General features: G+C 31.1%; 1 protein-coding gene across 1 annotated transcript; it reads left to right on the top strand.

Annotated features, from left to right (window-relative positions):
- The first annotated feature begins 5,296 nt into the window (after positions 1-5,296).
- Positions 5,297-11,626, top strand: LOC132716239 (uncharacterized). The gene is made up of 5 exons (XM_060699473.1): positions 5,297-5,431; positions 5,792-5,892; positions 6,996-7,188; positions 7,661-7,816; positions 11,210-11,626. Exons 3-5 carry the CDS (start codon positions 7,078-7,080, stop codon positions 11,306-11,308), a joined length of 366 nt encoding a protein of 121 aa, XP_060555456.1. The 5' UTR covers positions 5,297-5,431; positions 5,792-5,892; positions 6,996-7,077; the 3' UTR covers positions 11,309-11,626.
- Positions 11,627-24,611: the final 12,985 nt, after the last annotated feature.

Consider the following 24,611-nt stretch of genomic DNA (forward strand, 5'->3'; position numbering starts at 1 on the left):
TTTACAGAATAATTAATGAAAAACTCAAAACTAAGAAATGAAAATTTTGCCTGTGTCTCCTTGTAAAGGCCTATTATGCCTCAGAAATGCTTTCATTTTTATTTTTAAAAAAAATCTTGTTACAGTTTCCTAAAACATCCTCATTTCCTACATACATGAAATTTCTTTTGCATCTTTAACTCTTTTGGCAATTGGTATAATCATAGTGAATTAGTATTTTGTATACGATTTAAAATACAACTTTGTTTACATTTTGCTACCTTTACGATACAAAACTGCATGGTTCAGTGCTGTTTTTACAGTTGAAAAACACCTGACATATTCTTAATCTATTATTTAAACATTATTAAACACATGTTTGATATGATAAAGAATGAAAATATATGGAAATCTTTAAATTAAAAGGAAATCGTGAATCTGACCATATATCGTATGATTATATAAATAAACAAATTAAATTTCAAACACGGTGAAAAAGATATGCATATGGCGCAAGATATTTCGCAACCGCATTTAAAAGCTGAGTGGAGCCACATAGTTTTAACATTTAACCACAAACATGAAACAAATGGCCCAGAATAAAGACAAATGTCACGATGAAACACAGTGGCGTGTCTATAAGAAGTAGTTTGACATTATAAACTGTGCATTTGATGTATTACCGATTAGTAAAATAATAAATTTGCATTGCACCTGTCAACGGACCATTAAAAGTCTTTCATTTTGGTCCTTTTAAGATTTTTTTATCATGATATATATATATTTTGCGACAATTTTCACAAGTTGAACAAAATAAACAATTGCAATAATAGGATCTTAACATGGATCAACTGATAGTTAAGTAAATAAAATGTAAGATGTAGAAAATAAAGCACGCAACAAAGCTTATCAGATCTGCCGTAATTTATGTCGTATATGGTTAAATAGTGCATTATGACATTTGATTATCCAAATATCTCTTTCATACTTTCATAAAGCCTGAAAAGTATTGATAATGTGATAATAATATTAACCGTAACTCGGCAACCCCATCTTATCCGGGACGGTGCAACTACATTACAGTAGAGAGACCAACGTGTTGGTTATTTTCAATATAATTACCATTTGTTAGTGCATCAAGGAAGTTTTATTTCTAAAAAATCTTGTATCACCGGATAAGCCGGGAAATTCCCAAATATTCTTAATTCTGAAGTAACTCTGTTCTAACACTATCGGAGCGTTTCGTATATAAACAAATTAGGATAGAAGAGTGTATTATTTCAAAGCAATCCACTCGATGTCAAAATGATTTTTACGTGATGATGCGCATGTTTCTGTCCTCCCTTCCTGGATCTGGCCAGATATCTGTTACCCTTATAACGTTAACACAGTCATAACAAGGTAACATAATGTTAATTTTTTATTCTCAGCATTTCTTATTTCAAATTTTTGCTTAAATGGTAAACATTGCTATAGTATAAAACTATTCTCACTCACTTTCATTCCCTATCATCGTACAATGCCGAAAATGCCCTTAAAGTCAAGATATTTTACCAATGCAAAATATTTACGTTTTATCATTAAACAGATGAGTCAATACTTTTGCATTACTATATAATTAAGATATATTTATTTTTAAGTAGTTTTTTTAATTATTGAACAGGTAAAATTTATAACATAAGGTTTTTGATAAGGTTGAGTGTACGTGTCAAAAATTATAAGAAAATAATTCATCAGAAAGCAGACTATCATCAAAACCGTATTTATTATATCAACCTGTGTACAAGCACGTTTTAGTAGGCGAGGCTTTTTGTAATTTCTTTTTGTTTTGAGCTTAACATTTTATTCATCAAAACATTTTTGTTTCTCGAATGTTTGTTTTATATTACTCCTTTTAGCATATGGGATTTTTTCACATAAATGTCAAATTTTCTTCATGAAATTTTAAAAATGCTTAGTAGTGAACTGACAACAAAGTCGTTACAGATGAGACTTTTTTGTGATAATGTAACGTTTTTGCTCTTTTCAAACGATTTGACCGCACACTTTTACAAACAATAGTGATAAATATTATATTTTAACTTAAACTAAAAACTCATTTGAAAACAATTGTATGTAATCACAATAACAGTTTTGTATGTTTCTTTCATTTGTTGAAAGCAAATGCTGAAAACTGCTTTTTGATGAAAAGCTTATTTTGGTCGCAGATGTATCACGACTATAGTTTTTCTGCAAAAGTCTTGATTGTAGCATTTTACTTGCGATAAATTTTACCAAAAAGAATAAAATTGTCAAGTGTACTTTAGTCTATGATTTCAGATTAACATATTCAGTTCCTTAAACAGCAGGACAAATATGGTTAATTGCAAAGTATGTCTCAAATCGAAATTGAATCGTTTTTCACTATAAGACTTCTTTTCCGTTCTAAAACCCTTTTCAGTGATTTAGAATGTTTATATTTTGCTGCATCACAAGTTGTAAAATATTACATAAACTGTTTATTTAATGTTCATACTTTTGCAAATGCAAAAATATTTTTCATGGCAAAATGCAATTTACAATGCCCATGGCAAAATACTATTTTCAATACTACACACAAGCATTCCATGCATATGAACAGAAAATTAGTAAAGATAGAAAAACAATATATCACGCTGAATAATTACTAGTAGATATGTTATATTTTTAGCGTAAAAAATATAGAATAAAATTGCAAAAATGTCATGGTAAAAGTATCAAACCGCTCTTAAAATATTAATTTTTATGTAACAGTCATTCAGAAAATTTTGTCCAGTAAATTTGCACTATTCTCGGAACAAAATTAACACGAAACGAATAAGTTGTAGAACAAACAGTAAACAAAATCAAAAATTCTCTTCAAATCAATACAAGTCGTTTCAAAGTCAACATTTTACAATTAAATGTTAAATCTTTACACTTGATGTTAACCTAAATTATGCACTTTTAATCTGAAGTATATTATGCACTTTTAATCTGAAGTATTTGCTGTTTAAACATTTCTATTTTTGTTATCAAGTTTGTCAAAATGTAAATGTTAAATATTTCCCAACACAGCATGATCAAAACAATGTTGCAAACGTGATCTGATTGAGTCTTATTTCAAGGGGTAGCGGTAAATATGCCTTCTATAGCAATGGCTTGGAAAGAATATTCATACCACTGTACAGAGAATCACACATCTAGAAGAAAAGAAGCTACGTCGGAAACTCCAACGAAATATTTAAAATTAACCTTTGACTTTTAGATCACTAAATAAGGTTTCTGATCAACCTATCATTTAAATTGTTTGATTAATACATACCTACTTAATTCGTCCAATGATATAGTCTTATTTATTTTTGTTCAGAAAAAAATAAGACTGATTTAACATAGGCCCAAAATAAAAAAAAAAAATATCCTAGGTAGAAATCAATAAATTATTTTAGGTTATTTAAAAGGTTACATTATGGAATATATTGATGATATATATAGTTTAATGTGATTAATTTGAACCAAATTGTTTAGTTAAACAGTCTTTGTTAAACACAGGCTTCACTTTTACCAATTCTTTTAAATTGATTTCCGACGAATAATTGTCTTTCATTAAAACAGTTAGTGAAGTTATTATATTAGACCTTAATGATCTAAATGATATAAATTCTTTAAAACATATTGCAAAAAACAAGCTTGGAATTTTTTCATTATACTAATGTCACTGATTGCATCTAATAATACTAAAAGAGACAGCAGGTTTATTTTACAAAAAAAAAAAAACACAGAAACTTTAGGAAAATAAATCGTAAGAGTCAAAATTAAATTCAAACTCAATTTAAAATACAAAACTAAATGCGAAAGTAATAAAATGTTAAGATATAAATCAAGTTGTGTTGGCTGGAATTTTTATGTTAACAGTTGAGTTTAACTAAAAAATATTTTAATCGACAAGTAATGAGCAATTTATATATAGAGTGAGTATTATAGGAAATCAAATTTAACTTAAATGAATTAGATCTGGGGTATTTTCTAAATACACATTGTACCAAGTTTGACTATTTGACTTCTAGGTTTTCATCATAAATCATTTCAGAACTAACCACATTATATTATGTAAAGTTTGGTTTTTAGTTCATCACATCCAACAACACGAAGTCAAGATTGTATTCTTAGTATGCAAAATTATAGCATTGGTTGGCCGTAAACAATCGAGGGAATTTGTAGGGGACAAATGAATCATGGCAATATTGACTATCACATGTCATGGCCAAACGTGAAACACAGATGAATCCTGACAACATTTCAATAATTTGTTAAGACCAAGCCCAAATACTGACAACGGTGCAATGTATTCTGAGGACAAACAAATCCTAATAATTCAATCAAATATTTATGAATCTTGAAAAGGGTGACCCCTCGGAGCTCAAGGTCAAATGCAGATGGCAAAAATCCTAACAATATTACAATAAACTACCAAAGATCAAGGCCAACTTGAGGTCAAATGAATCCTGGCAACTTTTTAATTAATTATTAAACCGGAAGACAAATAAATCTTGAAAATATTGCGATGAACTATTTTAGGTCAAAGTCAAAGTTGGAGGACAAATGAATTCTGACAATATTGAAATAGATTATTTACGCCAAGGTCAAACGTGGACGACAAATGAATCCCGACAACATTCAAATAAATGTTTAGGCCAATATCAATCTTGGAGGACAATTCTATCCCGACAATATTTCAATTAACAATTTAATGTCAAGGTCAAACTAAAAGGTAGGACAAATACAACCTGACAATATTTCAATGAATTATTTTAGGTGAAAGTCAAACTTGGAGGATGAATTATTCATTATTGCTCACAAAATTTCAATGAAGGGTTTAAGTAGTTAAACTTTGAAAGGTGGGAGTATGTAAATATAAAGTAAGGCCAATAAATTTTGATGATTTTATATTATAGTATTTCAATTAAAAGTCAGTGTTTGACGTAGGTCTGCTTTTTTTACCATGTGCGACATTTGTGTTCTATAAACTGAAATTGTAGGTAGCTACTACGTACGTAAGATTTAATATCAAAATGTCATCTTCTAAATATCTTAAATATCTATATTTATCTGTTATAACGTTAAATGAAAGATTAAACAAACACTTTTGGTTATGCAAATGTTGCGATAAATTCTACTCACATAGTCATAATGTTACGCAAGACACAATAACGATTCAAGGCTATTTTGTTGTTACACTGATAAATCATAATCCAATTTGTAGATAAAATAATACTAGTTGTATAGGAATAAAGATAAAAATAAAAAATGACATGATGACAATTTTGTTCGTATTGAGATTGAGACATTATTATGTCCCTTTGTGATAACTTTATACTTAACATAGAAACAGGTTGGTGATTTAACTTTGATAACATTTGACAATTCAGGGAATATATCGTTGGGAGCAATTAACGTATGTATAATAATACCAAGTGAATTGAATGTAGTAATAAAGTTTGACATTGTGCATAAAAGCCTTACGGAATGAATGTATGACATCAAAGATAATGCACAGTTACCTACTGTCCCTCTAACCACATAAGTATCCAAATGTAAGCTGGACAGATGGACAGACGGAAAGATGGACGGACGGAAAGATGGTCAGGCAACGTCAAAACAATATACACCTCCCGATTCCATCGGCGGGGAGTAATAAATTTATCAACCTCTTGCATGACTTAACATTAAATACTCTTATGTTTCCTCATATCAGATATTGTACCAAGGCGGAGGGCGTACAATTAAGTATTTGTTTTTATTTTTATTGTTTCAGTCTTCGAAGATCGACATACAGACCAGCTATGGTGTCAAAATTGAGCCATTTGATCAAAGCAATGTATATATAGACTCACTCTCAGAACCCTTCGAGGACAAGTAAGTGAAATTTGACCTTTTCTTTTCTAAAGTAAAGTTATTTGGAGGTCAAGGTGACGCGCGTCGAAATTCAATGACATTCGCCTTTCCCATCCTGCCAAACGGTTAAATATATTATTCTTACAGTACCCATAGTTTACCTTTTTATAGTATCTGTACAATTTGTGGCAGTTAAGTATGATACAAATACAGATTTGTAGTCAACAAAAAGACGAACAACCAAACAATTTGAAAGAAGATTGGCAAACATCTATATTAACCACGTATTGATATACTGTTCTTATCTTTTTTTATTGTTGTGGTGATATAATCATTTTAAAACTAAAGACGTTATGCAATCAAATTTGTGGATAAACTTTTGCTTTCAATGTGCGTTTAAATTAATAAATTAATTCAAATGTATAAACGGTATTTTTTTATAGGGTTAAAGCTATTAAAGGGAATAATTAAATTAATTACTCCGTTTAACAGTGATCTCTTGAAGTTCAAAAACGTTGCAAGGGTATTTTTTCTTTATTTAAACTGTTAACACTTTTTTTACCTTAATCGGGCAATTTGTCCTTAATGCTAATGATACGATCTATTTATCCTTTTTCATGTTTATTCTTTCGTTCTCAAAGTAAACCGCAAGTTTTATTATTTTCAAATATTCAACCTTGTTAAAGAGGAACGATTTTCTTGTCAACGTTCAGAGACAAATCTGACACAAATCTGCAATATCTCATTTTACTTCAAACGATGAAAAATATTTTTGTTATTTAAACATAATTCTATGAACAATTTAAACAAATGTAAATTTGGAGCCAAAATCACAAACCAATTGCCGACAGTTTTAAATTAACATCTATAATAATGAAATGAGAATAGTTTAATTTCTTATTTTTGTTTTGAATGCAATTATTGAACGCTTTATGAACGTACTTATGAACAGCGAATGGCAAATTGCACCAAGTGAACTTGAGAAAAATGCTTTTTAAACGTAAGGTTACACTAGTACACGTTTACGGGCATCAGAGCATTTTTTTAAATGTGACTATTTACAACCCTATCCCTTCTCAGATAAAGGTGCGCAAAAGAAAATAGCTTCATTATCAATATTTCAGGCATTCACTTAGGTTTGAATTCAAGACTACTTCCGGTAACGGTACGTTATTTTATGCAGTCAGGCGGAACGACCTTCAAGACATGGTTTCCGGTAGTCTGCACGAAGGTTACCCACAGTTCAAGATCAGATGCATGAGTTCTTTCGCTAACTTTACGATTCCGGTTCGAGTTGATGACGGAGAATGGCATAGGGTAAGTTGTTTAAAACACACGCTCAAGAATTTCAAACGCTTTACATTTTGTACATTAATCAGTATTTTATAAGTACTTGTTTTTATGATTACACCATCAATTCGTTTGATTTTATCTCTCTTTTTTAAACTATATGAAAATTTCATAATTTTTAAATGAACGAAACATTGTAATTGTACTTATTATTGTAATATTTTTCCTCTTTCATTTGTTCAGTGATTGTCTGAATTATATGTTCCAATAAGATGTACATTTGTACAAAATATCCTCTCAAGCTGTAATTATTTTTTTTTTAACAATATGGCACTTTTTCTTTTTTTTAATTATTATTTTATCTCGGACTAAAAGCTTTGTCACCCAAGTCTAAAATCTATACTTTGAATGTTATAGAGCATGGCCACTATTCATAAATGTTTTGTTTTCTATCTACGTATATTTCGCGATTTTGTGTAGGTCCATTATTTATTTCCAGGTGCGATTCATCAGACGGCACGGAAAAGGTATATTTCTCGTAGATGAATTAGAGTACTTCGACCATTATTACGTCAGTTGCGGGGGCTTTACGTCAATCAATTTTGGCAACAGAAACCCGGAGCACTATCAATCTAAAAGTGTTAAAGAATTACAGGTACGAGACAGTTATGGTTTTTGTTGTTGTTGTCTTTTTAGGATTGGAATCCGGATAGATATTTCCGTTTACCAATAATTTTTTGGCATTATTACTATCTACCTTATCGTCTGCTGCAAACACCTTGAAAAATCCCTTCAGTAATATAATATCAAATCTAGGCAAAATGCATGTTCCTAGCATACTTTTCTTCTTTAGTTATACTCGACACGGTAACAAAAACATTATGTGGAATGATCTCGTAACAAAGTCCACATTTTTGCAGTTTTGTCAAGGTGTTTACTAAGACCGGTATGGCTGTACGTACTTGAAGTAATTATCTTTCTACATGATGCAATGTTCTGAATTTTATCACAAGAAAAAATTCATCGATTTAAATCCTTTGTGTTCTTTTGTGCTGACGGCGGAAAATGTCAAACTGTAATTTACCTCCACTGTACTTGAAATTTTCTTTGTTGTGGTTAATATTGCATTGACCTGAAATAACAAATTCCAAGTAGACACAAAGTAAACAAGCACAGAGTAGAATTATTGATTAATCATATATTTTCATTTTACTACATTACTTAGTTCTCAATTGTTTTGACACATTTTCTTAATTGTTTTTCACGAACCTTGAAACAGTCATGCTTTAAACTTTGAAAAATACGAGCTCTGTGGGAGAGAGACTTGAAAGGGGAGTCTGCCTGATACAAATGTCATCAACTCATTGTTTCCGATACATCAAACCGTCTGCACGCATCAGAGCCATAAACTCGTCTGATAATTGGAATACTTTATTCACGCTTATGTAATAAACTCATGCGCCAATACACTAAGAGAAATGATAAATTCTTTTTTTGTACAAATTACCTCGAGCAATTTTTTATTTGTTGGCGATTCTCATTTGTTTACCAAAACACTTTGCTTGCATAAGGGAAAGGTATTTGGTAACTATGAACTTACACTTTTATGAAATCAATGTGTCCATCATTAACATGTTTTTACTGAAATCAATGTGCAGTCTCCTTGTACAAGTTGTTGTTGTTTATTGAATAAGTACAAAAACATGAGCCTAGGCATTGGTTCTACGGCAGTAAAAGAACACAAACAATTGCTTTTTGTAACGGTTTTACGGTTTGATTGATTGGCACCTCATCTTTGGTGTACATCCGACATGGCGAATTAATCCAAGTAGACCATCTCGTCTTATTTCTAGTTACCTACACAAGAATAAAGTTTATTTATATTTGACTTATAATTTGACACAATCGATCGGTTTCTTTGCCATTCATTGATATCCCCTTTAATACATATTCAATTAATTATAGCATTGATCTAATAAATATTGCTACCCAGGCACGTCACTAACATGACGTCATTATCATTTGGATTGATAACAATTATTTGATCATTTAGAATACAAGACCGTCGACATTAACTTTTCTATGCAAATTTTGAACAAACCATAATATAATACAATACACATTTACATAGCAATTATGTCGTTAATATCTTATTTCATTTAGCACAAGGCGCAAGTTCAGGTAGTTCGGTATTTTTACTTAAATAAGGAGTAATTTTTATTGCACTTAAACAAATATAGCATTAAATTATAAGTCGCAGTCAGTTTATGGCGCGTTTTGGTATACAATTTCGTATTCTAGCGCGACAGGGCTGTATATTGAGTCTGTAGACAGTCCAAAGAAGCAAATTTCGCTTATATTAAATTTAAGCATTAAGTTTTTTGTACAAGTATTTTTCTCGTTCATATTTATTAAAATAATAAAGGTATTTTACAATTTTACATTAAACCTGTCGCCATCTGCGTTACTTAGTATATAAAATACCAGTCGTAAAGTAGTTAAAGAAACAGGAAGCATTTAGTGTTTACATGTGAACATTGTGGCTAGCGTATGAAATACTTTATGTATGAGTTTACCGCAAATTAAAATAATTTAAGGAAGATTGAAAACAAACCCAACATTATCCAGGAAGATTGTTGTATGGAAATCAAGATGTATTGATACTCGCATAAAGTATACAATGTTTTTTATTCTATTTTTTTCGCCGAAGGCCATCTGAAATCAGTTAGACTTCCTGTAAAATTTACAGGGAAGAACTGAATATAAGAAGAATTTTCATTGGTCATTTTAAATACAAATTTAATTCTGCGAATCTCATTTGCCATTCTAAAATAAAATGTAAAGAATTGTTCTTGCCATTCAAAAATAAAGTTTTAAAGACAATTCTGACATGAAATGTAAAGGATTGTTCTTGCCAATATAAATTAATATATAAAGGATAGTTATAATATAAAATATACCCCGTTGTTTATTTTGTCAAATAAATATGTATCTAAAACTTAGAAATAACATTTACAAGTTAACCAGGTTTACTTCGGCCGAGTATCTTTTTGTAAAGATAGTTCTTGTTTATTCTCTAATTTCGAGTCCGTAATCAGTTAATCAGTGCTGTGTTCTATAACGCCAAAAAGTAGACCGTTTATTAAAAACCTATCTGTACAGTTAAATATAATTCGCAAATAATCTCAAACTATTTACTGAAACACTGTCCTTAATATCAGTCTGTAATTTTGAATAATATTTTGATCTTATATTACTATTTAATATCGAATACAACAGAGCGTGGTGTATAAGTAAGTTTTTCTTACTATTTAAATATTAAATTTGATAATGATATGCGTATTTAATGGATAAATACATTTGTAAATGCTAACCCTTATATGGTTGTTTCATAGCTTCTCAGATAAATACGGACTGACTTATTAAAGATGTCTTTTTCTATTTTTAAGACAAGTTCAATTTCCTGAAAACCGTTGAATGAAGTGAAAATTAATTTGTTGTTAAAAACAACATATGCTTCAAAGTGATTTATATGCCAAACATATCCTTATGTTCATGTCGTTAGGTGTTTTAAATGTTTCTCTATAAATGATCACTCAATTACTTTTTATGATGATCAAAATTTCCTTATACATAGATATAAATCTTATATTGTTGAAGCTATCGAAATAGAATGTGGTTTGCAAGTTTGTTTAGATGCGTCTTGATGTTTACATCTATGATCAAAGTATTTCTGGTTTAAACATATGTGTATTTTTATTAGAGAGTTCGAGTCGCGTTAATGGTAAATGACCAGCAAATTACAATGGTTCTTTTCATTGCAATAGGTTGCCCTTTGTATATGAGCTGAGGTTAAGAATAAAATACCTTCATCAAATGTGTTAGTAATTTAATTGATTAAAAAGTTGTTTGCAAAAATGGAATATCTTAAGTACTTTTTTAATGATGAGACTTGAATATAAACGTCTTCATGATTTTTTTTTATTTTGTGTTTTGTTACTACCTATCGAGGTTAAATTAATGTACTTTCAATTTTTTCTTAAAACAGGACAAGGACGGACAGATGAATGGTTGTATAAGGAGGTTTCACATCAGTACGGGAATAGACGCCCATCCACGCTACACTACTGTGTCCGAGTGTAACTGAAGAGGGAACTTTTGATATAGCCACGTGGTCTTTGTTATTATTCTGTTCACCGTTCGGATCTATGTATAGATTTATACCGAAAGAAACTCTTGGCAGTTCCGACGTTTACTGGTAGTAAACCGTTGCCATGGTGTTCTACAGCTGTGAATTTGGTTGTTGCAACCTTTTCATGTTCGTCATTGCTTACTGGATTCAACAAAATAATTATATATTTGCTTGGCAAATTGTTGACCGTGTAAAACTTCGAACAGATAAAGCATATGTCACTGTACTGTTTCTTTCTATCCGTCCAAAAATTGTTTACGTAATATGTATATTTAAACACGTTGCAATCTAAATGAAATCAGCTCCTAAATAACTCTATGCATTATCTAGCTGAAACACATTGCCTCTTAACATTCGTCAAATAATATGACTCATAATCATGTTTAACATACAACACTGAAATTCTTTATATACAAAGTTCAATATGTGAATAACATTATGCTCAGAAAAAACTTAAACATAAACATTTACAATTGCTTTTTAGTTATAAACAAAGGCATTGTCACTTTCAGTATTGTGTACATATAATTCGTTAGTCTTTTTATCCAGAAAAAATAACTATTTATTAAAAATAACTATCAATATTACTCTTTTCAATCCATATTCCCTATAAAGATTCAAAATACACATAAAGAATGGGTGTGAGTAGCGCATACAATTTCTTGGATAGATTTCCCACAATATTGATAGGTGATTTAATCTCCTCTTCTGATGATACGATGTAATGTAGTAATGGAGGAAGAGCCACTGTACTTACTTTGTTCTTGTTTTATGCTATATTTTACTAGCCGAAAAGATTTTAAACTTAAAACAGCAGGTGTCAAATGTTGTGTGGCAGCTGTAAAATGTTGTCCCGTACCTCACTTAAGTAATGTTATATTTTTCTTGTCCTTCAAAGCACGTGTAAGGGTTGAAGATTGATACCGCTAAAGCTGGTGCTTGGGACGTGAGAGATGATGCACTCATCAACCCAAGTTTGCAATTTTCACCCTTTCCCAGATTACGTCCAATATCTAGAGAAAAATACTGAAATATTGTGATATTCTGAAATAAAAGCCAGTTAAAGGGATCTAAATCGAGGGGGGAGGGTGAAATATGATTCAGACAACATTTTAATAAATCTGGTCCCCCTAACTCCCGGGAAAGAATGCAAATCATTATAAATGAAATATTCTCTGTATTTCATGCACAATAATATTAAGGCGATATCATTTTAAAACTAGGTCGGTCTTCTATAACTTGACGTACATATATAAAGAAAAGCATGGTTCATTCAGACTACATTACAAATACCCCTTAATCACTTTGTGGTGCAGTTTATTGAAATCTTTAAAAAGGAACTTTAAAACAAATTAAATTACAGACACGGTGAAAAAAATGTGCATATGGCGCAAGTTATTTCGCAACCGCATTTAAAAGCTGAGTGGAGCAACATAGTTTAAACATTTAACCACAAAAATGAAACAAATGGCCCAGAATACAGACAGATGTCATGATGAAAACAAATGGCATGACCATTAGTAGTAGTGTGACATTATAAACTGTGCATTTGATGTATTACCAATAAGTATTCTAATAAATCTGCATTGCACCTGTCCACGGACCATCAATAGTCTTTCATTATGGTCCATTAAAGATTTATTCATCATGCATTATATATATATAACGAGTTGAACAAAATAAACAATGGCAATAATAGGATCTTAAAATGGACCAACTGATAGTGAAGTAGATAAAATGTAAGATGTAGAAATAAAATACGCAACAAAGATTATCAGTTCCGCCGTCATTTATGGTTAAATAGTGCATTATGGCATTTGTTTATCCTAATATCCCTTTCATATTTTCATATAGCATTAAAAGTCTATATAATAATATTAACCGTTACTCGGCAATTATGGTTCCCCCCATATAACCCGGGAGTAGAAACCGTACATCTTCATTCACAGTGCACTACCTTACTGTGGAGAGACCAACGTGTTGGTTATTTTCAATATATTTACCATTTATTAGTGCAACACAGCGAAGTTTTATTCCTAAAATAATATTGATCACCAGATAAGCTGGGAAATTCCAAAATATTTTTAAATTTGAAGTTACTCTTTTCTAACACTATCGGAGCTTTTCGTATATAAACAAATAAGGACAGAAGAGTGTATTATTTCAAAGCAATCCACTCGATGTCAAAATGCATTTTACGTGATGATGCGCATGTTTCTATCCTCCCTTCCTGGATCTGGCCAGATATCTGTTACCCTTATAACGTTAACACAGTCATAACAAGGTTACATAATGTTAATCTTTTATTCTCCGCATTTCTTATTTCAAATTTTTTGCTCAAATATTGCTATAGTATAAAACTATTTTCGTTCACGTACAATGCCGAAAATGCCCTTAAAGTCAAGATATTTTTCCAACCCAAACTATTTACGTTTTCTCATAAAACAGATGAGTCAATACTTCTGCAAAACTATATATTTAAGATATATTTATTTTTAAGTAGTTTTTTAATTAATTGAACAGGTGAAATTTTATAACATAAGGCTTTTTATTAAGGTTGAGTGTACGTGTCAAAATTTATAATCCTCTTTGGAGGGAAAACAATTCACCAGAAAGCAGCCCTATAAATAACTATGATCAAAACCGCATTTGTTATATCAGCCGGTTTCATATGTACAAGCACGTTTTAGAAGTGTTGGCGGGGCTTTTTTTAAATTTCTTTTTGTTGAGAGTTTGACATTTTATTCATGATATTGTGTTTGTTTATCGTATGTTTGCTGTATAGCACTCCTTTTTGCATATGGGATTTGTTCACATAAATGTTACATTTTCTTCATGATGTATTAAAATGATTAGTACTGAACTAACTATTAAGTCGTTTTTGTGAAAATGAAACGTTTTTGCTCTTTTCAAACAATTTGACCGCACACTTTTACAAACAATAGTGGCAAATATTATACTTTTACTAAGACTAAAAACTCATTTCAAAAATGATGTATGTAATCACGATAACATTTTTTTTGGAGGCAAGTTACTGACAACTGCGCATTGGTGAAAAGTATTTTTTGGTCGCAGGTGTATCACGACTATACTTTTTCTTTTCAAGCCGGTTATTTGCAATGAATTTTTATCAAAAAGAATAATATGGTCAAGTGTACTTTATTCTATGATTGCATATTAAGATATTCAGCTCCTTAAACAGCAGAAAAAATATAGTACAATAAAAAGTATGTCTGAAATCGAAATTGCATCGTTGTTCACTCTTCTTAAAGGCCGTTTTGCATATCTATTTGCTGGCCAGGAAAATATTTTTGGATGAATACTATATAAGACTTCTTTTCCGTTGTCATATTTTTTCATGGTTATATTGTGCTGCATCACAAGTTGACAAATATTACATATAGTGTATATTTAATATTCATACTTTTGCAAATGCAAAAATATTTTTCATGGTTAAATTCAATTTACAATGCCCATGGCAAAATACTATTTTCAATAATTTACCAAAACAATCCATGCATATGAACAGAAAATAAGTATAGATAGAAAAACAAAATATATCAAGGCTGAATAATTACTGGTAGATATTTTATTCTGTGATATTTTTATTTTTTGTTCATCGCAGAAATATAGGATAAAATTGCAAAAACTGGTTTGGTAATAAGTATTCGACGGCTCTTAAAACAGTGTATTTGTACCAACTTAAACATGATAAGTCCTGATCAATGACAAAAGGTTTATTTTCTCTCAAACGGAACGTTTAACCTATATTATGCACTTTTAATCTGACGTATTTGCTGTTTATACATTTCTATTGTTGTCAAATTTGTCAAAATGGAAATTGTAAAGAAGTCCCAACACGGCATGATCAACATCTCCATCTGATTGAGCCTTATCTTAAAGGCCCAACTGGACTATAAAAGCCAGCAGATGGCGCTAGGGCAGGTTTCTTATTAATTTTATGCATGCTTCACTTCAGGGACCCTTTTTCAAAGATTTAAGATTAATTACCAAATGCATTTAAACAACACTTGGCATGTATGTAGGCATAGATATTCTTGATATAGATTGACCAAAATTATTCAAAATAAAACTTTGTTAAGTGTGTTTCTGGAAAAAAATACTGGCTGTCAAATTTGAAATTTGAATTTCCCTGGGAGGAGCCAACTGATCATTACAGGTCATAAACCTTCAGTAGTAAACAGACGCACGTGGCAGTGTTTATTTCAGTGAGAGAGATTTGTAGTAGACAATATATTTCAGGGAGGGAGATTTTAAGCAGACGACACATTCGAATGCTGAATACATGATAAGAAAAAACAATAACTTTTACTGATCTTACTTTATCAAAAAGTATTTATATCCAACAAATTTACAATAATCCATTAATCTATGATTTTGTTTTAATTTCAAAGTACTGATTCAACTTGTATTTAAATGGTTTAAACTTCATGAAAACAGTAAAAGTAACTTCCAGGTATATTTCATTTACACTATATTTTGTTGTAAATATCTTGCAGTCAAAATTACATTTCACAAATGTTTATCCTTTGTATAAAATGTTTATATATTAATAGTTTAAAAATATTTTAAATTCCTGTCAAGATCATTTTTAGCAGTTTTATCTTAAAAGAAATGTCCCATGTACGGCACATCCTTTGGGTTTGGATGTAATTGTGTGACTTGATGAAGGACACAGTCAGGCATAACCTCTCTTACAGTGAGTTAAACATGTGCTGCAAGCATAAGTCTTTCCTTTCTTACTAAATACACACTATTGCTCCAAAGTCCTCTTCTGTCAAGCATAGTCCAGTACTTTCTATAAAGTTTTTTGCGTATTAAGTTATTTCCTGGTCTTGCAAAGCGACCATCTCCTAACCAGGCCTGAGGACTTGCAGTCACACAGGGGGAACTAAGACAGTGGTGACAAACATCTGTATTACCGGTAGCCAGTTCAGAAGATCCATCTTGTTGATATGTTGACAAGTTTGCATTCTCTTCAGGTATTTATTTTTCGCAAACATCTGAGTTTACTGACTTAGTCTCAGTGGATGTTCTGCTCAAATTTTGATACTGGGTACTTGTTGCTTCAGCATCGTCATCACTTGATATTTCAATATCCCACCCATGAAAATTGAATATTCCACAAGTAATTTCTTTCTGTTCTTCTGTCATATAAATCACATATCTCTTTTTCTTATTATCCTGTGCCATTTTTTAGAATTCAAATTTGTACGAAATATATAAAATCAGATTATAACAGCTTAAAGATTTGCACTATTTCCCTCCAAAACAAGCATCATATGTGAATTTTAATTCTACATGGCAGGCCATACAATGAACAATTATACTTCAGTGTGACAGCATCTTAATTAGGTGTTGGCAGATTAAAATGTTTCCCAGCAGAGTTTACAGTTAAAACAATGTGAAGCTGATATCATTTTCATTTGTGTGAAGAATTCATTAGTAAAGTCAGGTATACAATATAGTGATAAACATGGATGATAACCATAATCAACAAGTTGAAGATCATAATAATGGAATAAAAAGAATACGCTTGGATTTACGTAAGGAGCCAAAAGCCTATCCATCAAATTCTGGTGAAAAAAGACGTGCAAGAAATAAAGAAAATAGACAAATAAATAGAAAATCAAGAGGCAAATTGGAGTACTATTACAATGATGAGTCAGAAAAAACTGAATTGTTTAACAAAATTGACAAAATAAAATTGTTTCTTGGTGGAGGACAGTTTAATAAAATATCGACGTTTGAGCTACTACATGGGACATTTCTTTTAAGAAAAAACTGCTTAAAATGATCTTACCCGTTGAAGATAATGTGACAAATGAAAGTTTAGACTTTGAGCCAGAATATCAATACTGCACCTTGGAAGATGCAAAAACGGAAGACATTTTTATTAGGATGTTTATCGTCAGTTCAAAAACATATAACACAAGTACAAGCCCATGATATAAAATGTAAAGAAAGATTAAGTCTTGATAAATCAAACAACAAAAAATTGCATGGGATAATGACTGCCAATATCAAATGTAAGGAGTCCCATGCCTTGAGCTGGATGTCCTCTCCACACATGGGAAACGGAACGTTTTTAGCAAGTTACAAATTTTGTCATGGTTATTTTTCCAGCGGCATACTACCTAACCAATTTCAAAAACTGTGTGAAGCTTCAGATATTGCAGATTTTGGGGAAAAATATATTTCTGAAATGATGGAGACTTACAAAGGAGCTGTAGAGAATGAAGTCTTAGAATCTAAAAACAATGCTCGTCAAGATGAAATTGCCATGACCGCTGCACTTTTGCCTGATGATGAAATACTGACAGGAATAAATATTGTTACTGATGCCCGCCATTGTTGGCGCAAGAATGCAAAGTTCACTGATGTTGTCTGTCTTGGTAAAGCAACAAACAAGTGCATTCAAGTTGAGACAGTCACCAAGTCTGATGATCCCAGCTCTCAACGGCATGAACTTGTAGGAGTACGACGCTTATATGATTATCTTGACGAGAAGGACTGCCCAGTAAACATCCATGCACATGACAACAACAACCAAATAACTAAATATGTCAGAGAAGAAAGAAGCCCAACAAAAAATGCAAGTGATACTTGGCATATGAACAAGGGCATAGCTAAAGCTGCAAGGAAAATAACAACAGGCTTCAAATCAACACATGGAGTTGTGTGGCCTGAGGAACTGTCTGACAAGGTTGCTGCGTTAAAAACTCACACATTCCATTCAATGAAAAACTGCCAAAATAATCCCGAAATTCTACGAAAAAACATACTTAACTTTGTTGACCACTACAAGGGCAGTCACGACAATTGTCTACCAACTTCTCGATGCAAAACAGACCCAAATTATGAATGTTCCAAATACACCATCAAAGATGAAAAATCTGTTTCTATTCTTACAAATTTTTTAAAATCAATGCCAGTATACAAAGATGCAGAAAAATATAGATACTGTATGGATACTCACTACGTAGAATCGTTTAATAATGCATTATAATAATTACAGTATGGAGACAAAAGAATATGTTTTGGATTAGATGCCTACAAAACCAGGATTAACTTGGCTGTCCTTGACTGGAATGAAAATGTGAATCGCCCTCAAACATCAGAAAGACAGATTCCATATAAAAGAGATCCTTCAAGAACATACAGCATTCCAGTGAAAAAAAGAAAAACAACTGACTTCAAAAATAATATCTGGACAAGATGGCTTGATAATGTCTTTTAATTAATCTGATTAATCTGTGAGTTATATAAAACATCCATTAAACCTCTCCTGTGTAAAATCAGCTGTTTTTGTTTACATTCTCTCTGCAGGTTAACACTGCATGCTATTTTTAGCTCATGGTTTATAACAGACAGTTTTACATCACTGATTAGTCACACCCACAAATACTCGCTGCCGCGGTAGCGGTAAATGTACGATACGGTTTATGCCTTTCATAGCAACGGCTTGGACAGAATATACATACAACTGTACAGAGAATTACATGTGTAGAAGAAATATTTAATATTTAAAAGCCTGTATGTTTTGTGATTGATATTGTTACTGTGTGTATATCACTCATGCAAAAAATTATATATGTATATAATTATGCAAATAAAACAATTTTCAAACATCGAAGAATATGTAAAATGTGTACTGCAAATATTCGTGCACATTATATTTAATCAATAAATTACATGCATTCATTTCTTATTGGAAAATTTGACTTAGAATTTATAGAAAATTAATTTCTAATTAACTCCCTTTATTTACATGAAATGTTAAATTGGGTAATATTTTTATAAATAATGCTAATTGGAACTTAAAACATTGACAAATCTGAATTTGAGCATCATTTTCATGAAATAAAACCATGAACAAATTGTGTTACAGGATCTTTAATGTAAATCTTTGATTTTTAGATCACTAAATGAGGTTTCTGATCAACCTATTCATTTTCAACTGTTTGATGAATGCATGCCGTTTTAATTCGTCATTGATATAATATTATTTATTTTCGTTTATAAAAAAATCCTGATTCATACATAGGACCAAAATTATGGATGTAGAAATCCATAAATTACTATAGGTTATTTTAAAGGTTACAATATGGAATATATTGATTTAATGTGATAAACTTTAACCAAATTATTCTGTTAACCGTGTTTGTTACCACAGGCTTAACTTTAAATTGTGTGCCAACGAAAAATTACCTTTCATTTAAACAGTTAGTAAAGTTATTATATTAGACCTAAATGAACTAAATGAGATAAATTCAATAAAACATATTTGCAAAAACAAGCTTGGATTTTTTTCATTATACTAATGCCACTGATTGTGTCTAATTATGCTAAAAAAAAGACAGCATGTGTTTTTTTACAAAAAAATCTTGAGGAAAATAAATCGTCAGAGTCTATTCACGAACTAAATTTAAAACACAAAGCTAAATGCGAAAGTGAAATGTTAAGATATAAATGATGTTGTGGTGGCTGGACTTTTTATGTTTACACTTAAGTTCAATTAATTTTTTTATCGAAATCGACAAGTTTGCCATTATAAATGAGCCATTTATATATAAAGTGAGTATTGTATGAGGTTATGTCTTAAATCAAATTTAGCTTAAATGAAGTATCTGTTTTTTTTGTTTCTTCCTAATTACCAAGTTTGACTTTATGACTTGTACGATTTCATTATAAATCATTTCAGGATTAACCACATTATATTATATAAAGGTTAGTTTTTAGTTCATCACATCCAACAACACGAAGTCAAGAATGTATTCTAAGTATGCAAAATTATAGCATTGGTGGGGCGAATCTCACCTTAAACAATCGGGGAAATTTGCAGGGAGCAAATGAAACATGGCAATATTAACATAACCTATAACATATAATGGTCAAACTTAAAAGACAAATTAATCATGGCAACATTTCAAAAAAACAATTAGTCAAAGTTCAAATACTGACTTGCAATGTATGCAGAGGAGAAACAAATCGTCCACTCAAATATTTAATAATCTTAAAAGGAGGTCAAGGTCAAATGCGGAGGCCAAATAGATCCTAACACCATTGCAATGAACTTTCAAAGATCTAGGTCAATTTGAGGTTAAATGAATCCTGACAACTTTTAAACTAATATTTAAAGGTCAATATCACCGTCAAACGACAAATAAATCCTGACAATTTTGCAATGAACTATCAAAAGTCAAAGTCAAACATGACTGGCAAATAAAATTCGACAACATTTAAATAAATGATTTAGACCAATTCAATCTTGGAGGACAATTTAATCCCGACAATATTTCAATTAACTTTTTAATGTCAAGGTCATGTTTAAAGGTAGAACAAATACATTCTGACAATATTTCAATGAATTATTTAAGGCGAATGTCAAACTCTGAGGATAAATTATATATTCCTCACAAAATTTCATTTAAGGGTTTTAGTAGTTTAACTTTCAAAGGTGGGAGTATGTAAATTTAAAGTAAGACCATTAAATTTTGATGATTTTTCTAAAAAAAAGTCAGTGTCTGACGTAGGTCTCCCTTTTACCATGTGCGACATTTGTGTTCTATAAACTGAACCTGTAGGTAGCTACTACGTACATAAGATTTAATATCAAAATGTCATCTTCTAAATATTTTAATTATCTATATTTATCTGTTATTACGTAAAACCAAAGATTAAACAAACACTTTTGGATTATGTTAATGTTGCGGTTAATACTTTTCACATAGTCATACTGTTACACACGACACGGTAACGATTTAGGACTATTTTAATTTGCTGTCTTTACACTGATAAAGCATAATGCAATTTGTAGAAAAGAATGATACTAGTTATATAGGGAAATAGATAAAATAAAAATTGACATGATGACAATTTGGTTCTCATTGAGATTTTGACATGATTATGTCCCACTTTATACTCAATGGTAAATTTAATTTGAAAACATTTGACAATTTGAGATTTCATGTAGGCACTTTCTTTGTTATGTTCACTGTGAAAGTTATATAGTTTTCCACATTTACTAGTACCATTCGCTTATGTGACACATGTACTGTGTTATTTCGTTTACATGCAAATGTTATAAACTTTAAAAGTGCTTCAACTGCTCCGGTTACCACCCAATTTTGTTAATTTGACATTTTAATTCCATCAATCCAATAATAAAGGTTAGCATATATGAAAATTAAATTCATCGCACGAGACAGATATAATGAAATTTAAAAAGAATGCCGACATGTCATAATGTGTTTTTGAAAATTCTTGAAATGGTACTCAATAAATAAGATCAGCATACGTCAAATTGTTATCAAAGTGTCTATTTCATCCGATTTTATCATATTTATAGTCAATAATTATAAACGTCAAAAGTTAACATAAAAAGTAATGTTTTGAAATCATTCGCTCAATTTCTGAATAGATAAAAGTAATAAATTGTTTTAAATATTGGAGTACTGAGAAAAAAACGCTCTTAGCTACGCATTAATTGGCAATTACATTACAGTCATAACAGTTATGATAAAAATCATCGTCAAAAAGTTACTGTTTCCTGCGTTTAATTGCAATAAAAACATAAAAAACGGAATATATACTTACTACAGATTACATTTTGCAAGAATTAATATATTTCAAACATTGCTATAAATAAAGATATTGTAACAAATAAGTTCTTTGGGTTTTTTAATTAATATCTTAAGAAGTTATTCTTCTATAACATTTTTATTTAAAAAACTAATCTTTGATAATGACAGCTTTCGGAAGACAGACAACAAGCACATATGCTTACACAAACTCACCTTTGATGAGCACTTTATGCTAAAGTGGAAATCAATAGGCGAGATGTTTTATTTTACAATGACGAGATCAAATAGATGGCAGCGTGAGTCGGACAGCTGTATCCGTCTTTAAGGCAGTGGTAGTGATTTAAGCTCATTCGGCACAGAAAAAGACGTTTACAATAAAAAATTCTCCAATTTGCTGTTAACCATATTCATAAAAATAGATAAAAGGACACAGAAAGTTACTTTATTTTTACTAGTTATTATCAATAAGGTACGGAAGCGTCCTGGTGCCAATTTAACATGTTCTATAAAAAAAACTCTACGTAGGAAATGAAAAAGCCTAATTACGAGTTTATAACACCTACGTAGGACTTTATAAGTCCTACGTAGGACTTTTAAACTCCTACGAAGGACTTTGTAACTCCTACGTAGAACTTTATAAGTCCTACGTAGGAAATAAAAAGCCTAATTACGAGTTTAAAACTCCTACGTAGGACTTCTAAACACCTACGTAGGACTTTTTAACTCCTACGTAGGACTTAGTAACTCCTACGTAGGACTTTATAACTCCTACGTAGGACTTTATAACTCCTACGTAGGACTTTTTAACTCCTACGTAGGACTTTGTAAGTCCTACGTAGGACTTTGTGACTCCTACGTAGGAGATAAAAAAAGCCTAATTAGGAATTTATAACTCCTACGTAGGACTTTATAACTCCTACGTAGAAGAACACTTATAAAGTCCTTCGTGGGAGTTATAAACTCCTACGTAGGACTTTTAAACTCCTACGTAGGACTTTAAAACTCCTAATTAAGTTTTTTTTTATTTCCTACGTAGGGGTTATAAAGTCCTACGTAGGACCTATAAAGTCCTACGTAGGAGTTATAAACTCCTAATAAGGCTTTTTTAACTCCAGAGTAGGAGTTATAAAGTCCTACGTAGGAGTTTGTAAGTCCTACGTAGGACTATAAAACTCCTACGTAGGAGTTAAAAAAGCCTAATTAGGAGTTTATAACTCCTTCGTAGGACTCATAAAGTCCTACGTAGGACTTACAAAGTCCTACGTAAGAGTTATAAACTCCTAATTAGGCTTTTTGTATCTCCTACGTAGGAGTTATAAAGTCCTACGTATGAGTTACAAAGCCCTACGTAGGAGTTATCTCTTTTTATAGAACATGTTAAATTGGCACCAGGACGCTTCCGTAATAAGGTGACATATTAAGTACGAGCTACCCGTCGTTGACACTTGCTTATTTTTGTATTGACAACATTAAGCAATCATCAAGTTTCAATATTCCTGCGTACTCACATTATTTTAGTGCATTGACCAAGGATTATTAATAAGTGTAGGCATATATGCCATATTTCATAAATTACTTGACGTTTTCGGCACTTTTTACTGCGGAAATAGTTGAAGCAATGGGCCTGGAAGTCACAAAGACGTATTGTTTGTCACTCTGTCAAGATATGTACTTGTTTGGAAGGAACTATAATGAGAACAAACTTTGGCCCTTCTGCAGGAAAGCGAAAATCTTTTTTTTTTCATACGACCTTCACGTTTGTTATTCGACCGTATTGCAGAAGTGACAACGGTTCACTCCGCTCCATAGCGATTGCCAGCACGTAAGTGTCAAATGTCTTACATAAGTGAAATTAAACTTATTTTAAGAAGAAGCTAAACATGAAGCCGAGAAAGTCATAGAATTGACATATTCTCTAGATTTTTTTTATTTCACAGCATGTAACTTGTTTACGCTAGTGACATTTATAATAAGAATCACTATAAATCTTAATTATATGAAATATTCCTTAAAAAGAAATATTTCAGAGAATGAGCTTGAATAAAAATCTCATTTTTGCTTTGGACATTTTAAAACCCGGCCACATGTAATTACCATTGTGTTTTATCTTTTGTATTTCTTTAATGGTCCTTCTTAAAGGCATATTATCTACCAAATATACATGAGGCGAATTACATTTTATGATAGCTTTAGTCATTTCTTTCATATATAATCTTAAGTATTTAATTAAATAAACATAGAATTCCAAACAAAACATATAATGACATTAACACTACATAAGGAAACTCCCACTATTAATTTTATATCACATCGATGAATAAAAGCACCAGGGCATTTGTTAATTTATTATTTTATACCATCATTTAACACTTGACTTCATAAAAATTAATATGTCAGGCATTGAACTGTTTTGTTTACCTTAAACAAAGAAGAGGGCCACGATTAGCTCTATGCAATTTGGAAAAATTGTCGATTGCTAAAAAACTGTATTCTTTTAAATTTTCAAGTTTTGTCTAATTTCAAACGAAATTGTGACTGTCTACAGCAATGTTGCCAGATAGCACTGATGCGGAAATTGTACCAAAACACCAACAAATTTAGCTCTCGAGAAGCAGAACTGAAAGCCTATTTCGATCTTAACGAGCTGCAGT

The sequence above is a fragment of the Ruditapes philippinarum genome, unplaced genomic scaffold, assembly GCF_026571515.1.
Source record: "Ruditapes philippinarum isolate M1 unplaced genomic scaffold, ASM2657151v2 ctg5687_1_1_1_1, whole genome shotgun sequence".
NCBI lineage: Eukaryota > Metazoa > Mollusca > Bivalvia > Venerida > Veneridae > Ruditapes > Ruditapes philippinarum.

What these genes read in the sequence shown, in the direction of transcription:
- LOC132716239 (XM_060699473.1), top strand. Translation starts at nt 7,078, where the DNA reads ATGGTTTCCGGTAGTCTGCACGAAGGTTACCCACAGTTCAAGATCAGA. An exon ending in ATGACGGAGAATGGCATAGG is followed by an intron (nt 7,189 to 7,660) that starts GTAAGTTGTTTA and finishes ATTTATTTCCAG; the next exon opens with GTGCGATTCATCAGACGGCA. An exon ending in AAAGTGTTAAAGAATTACAG is followed by an intron (nt 7,817 to 11,209) that starts GTACGAGACAGT and finishes TTCTTAAAACAG; the next exon opens with GACAAGGACGGACAGATGAA.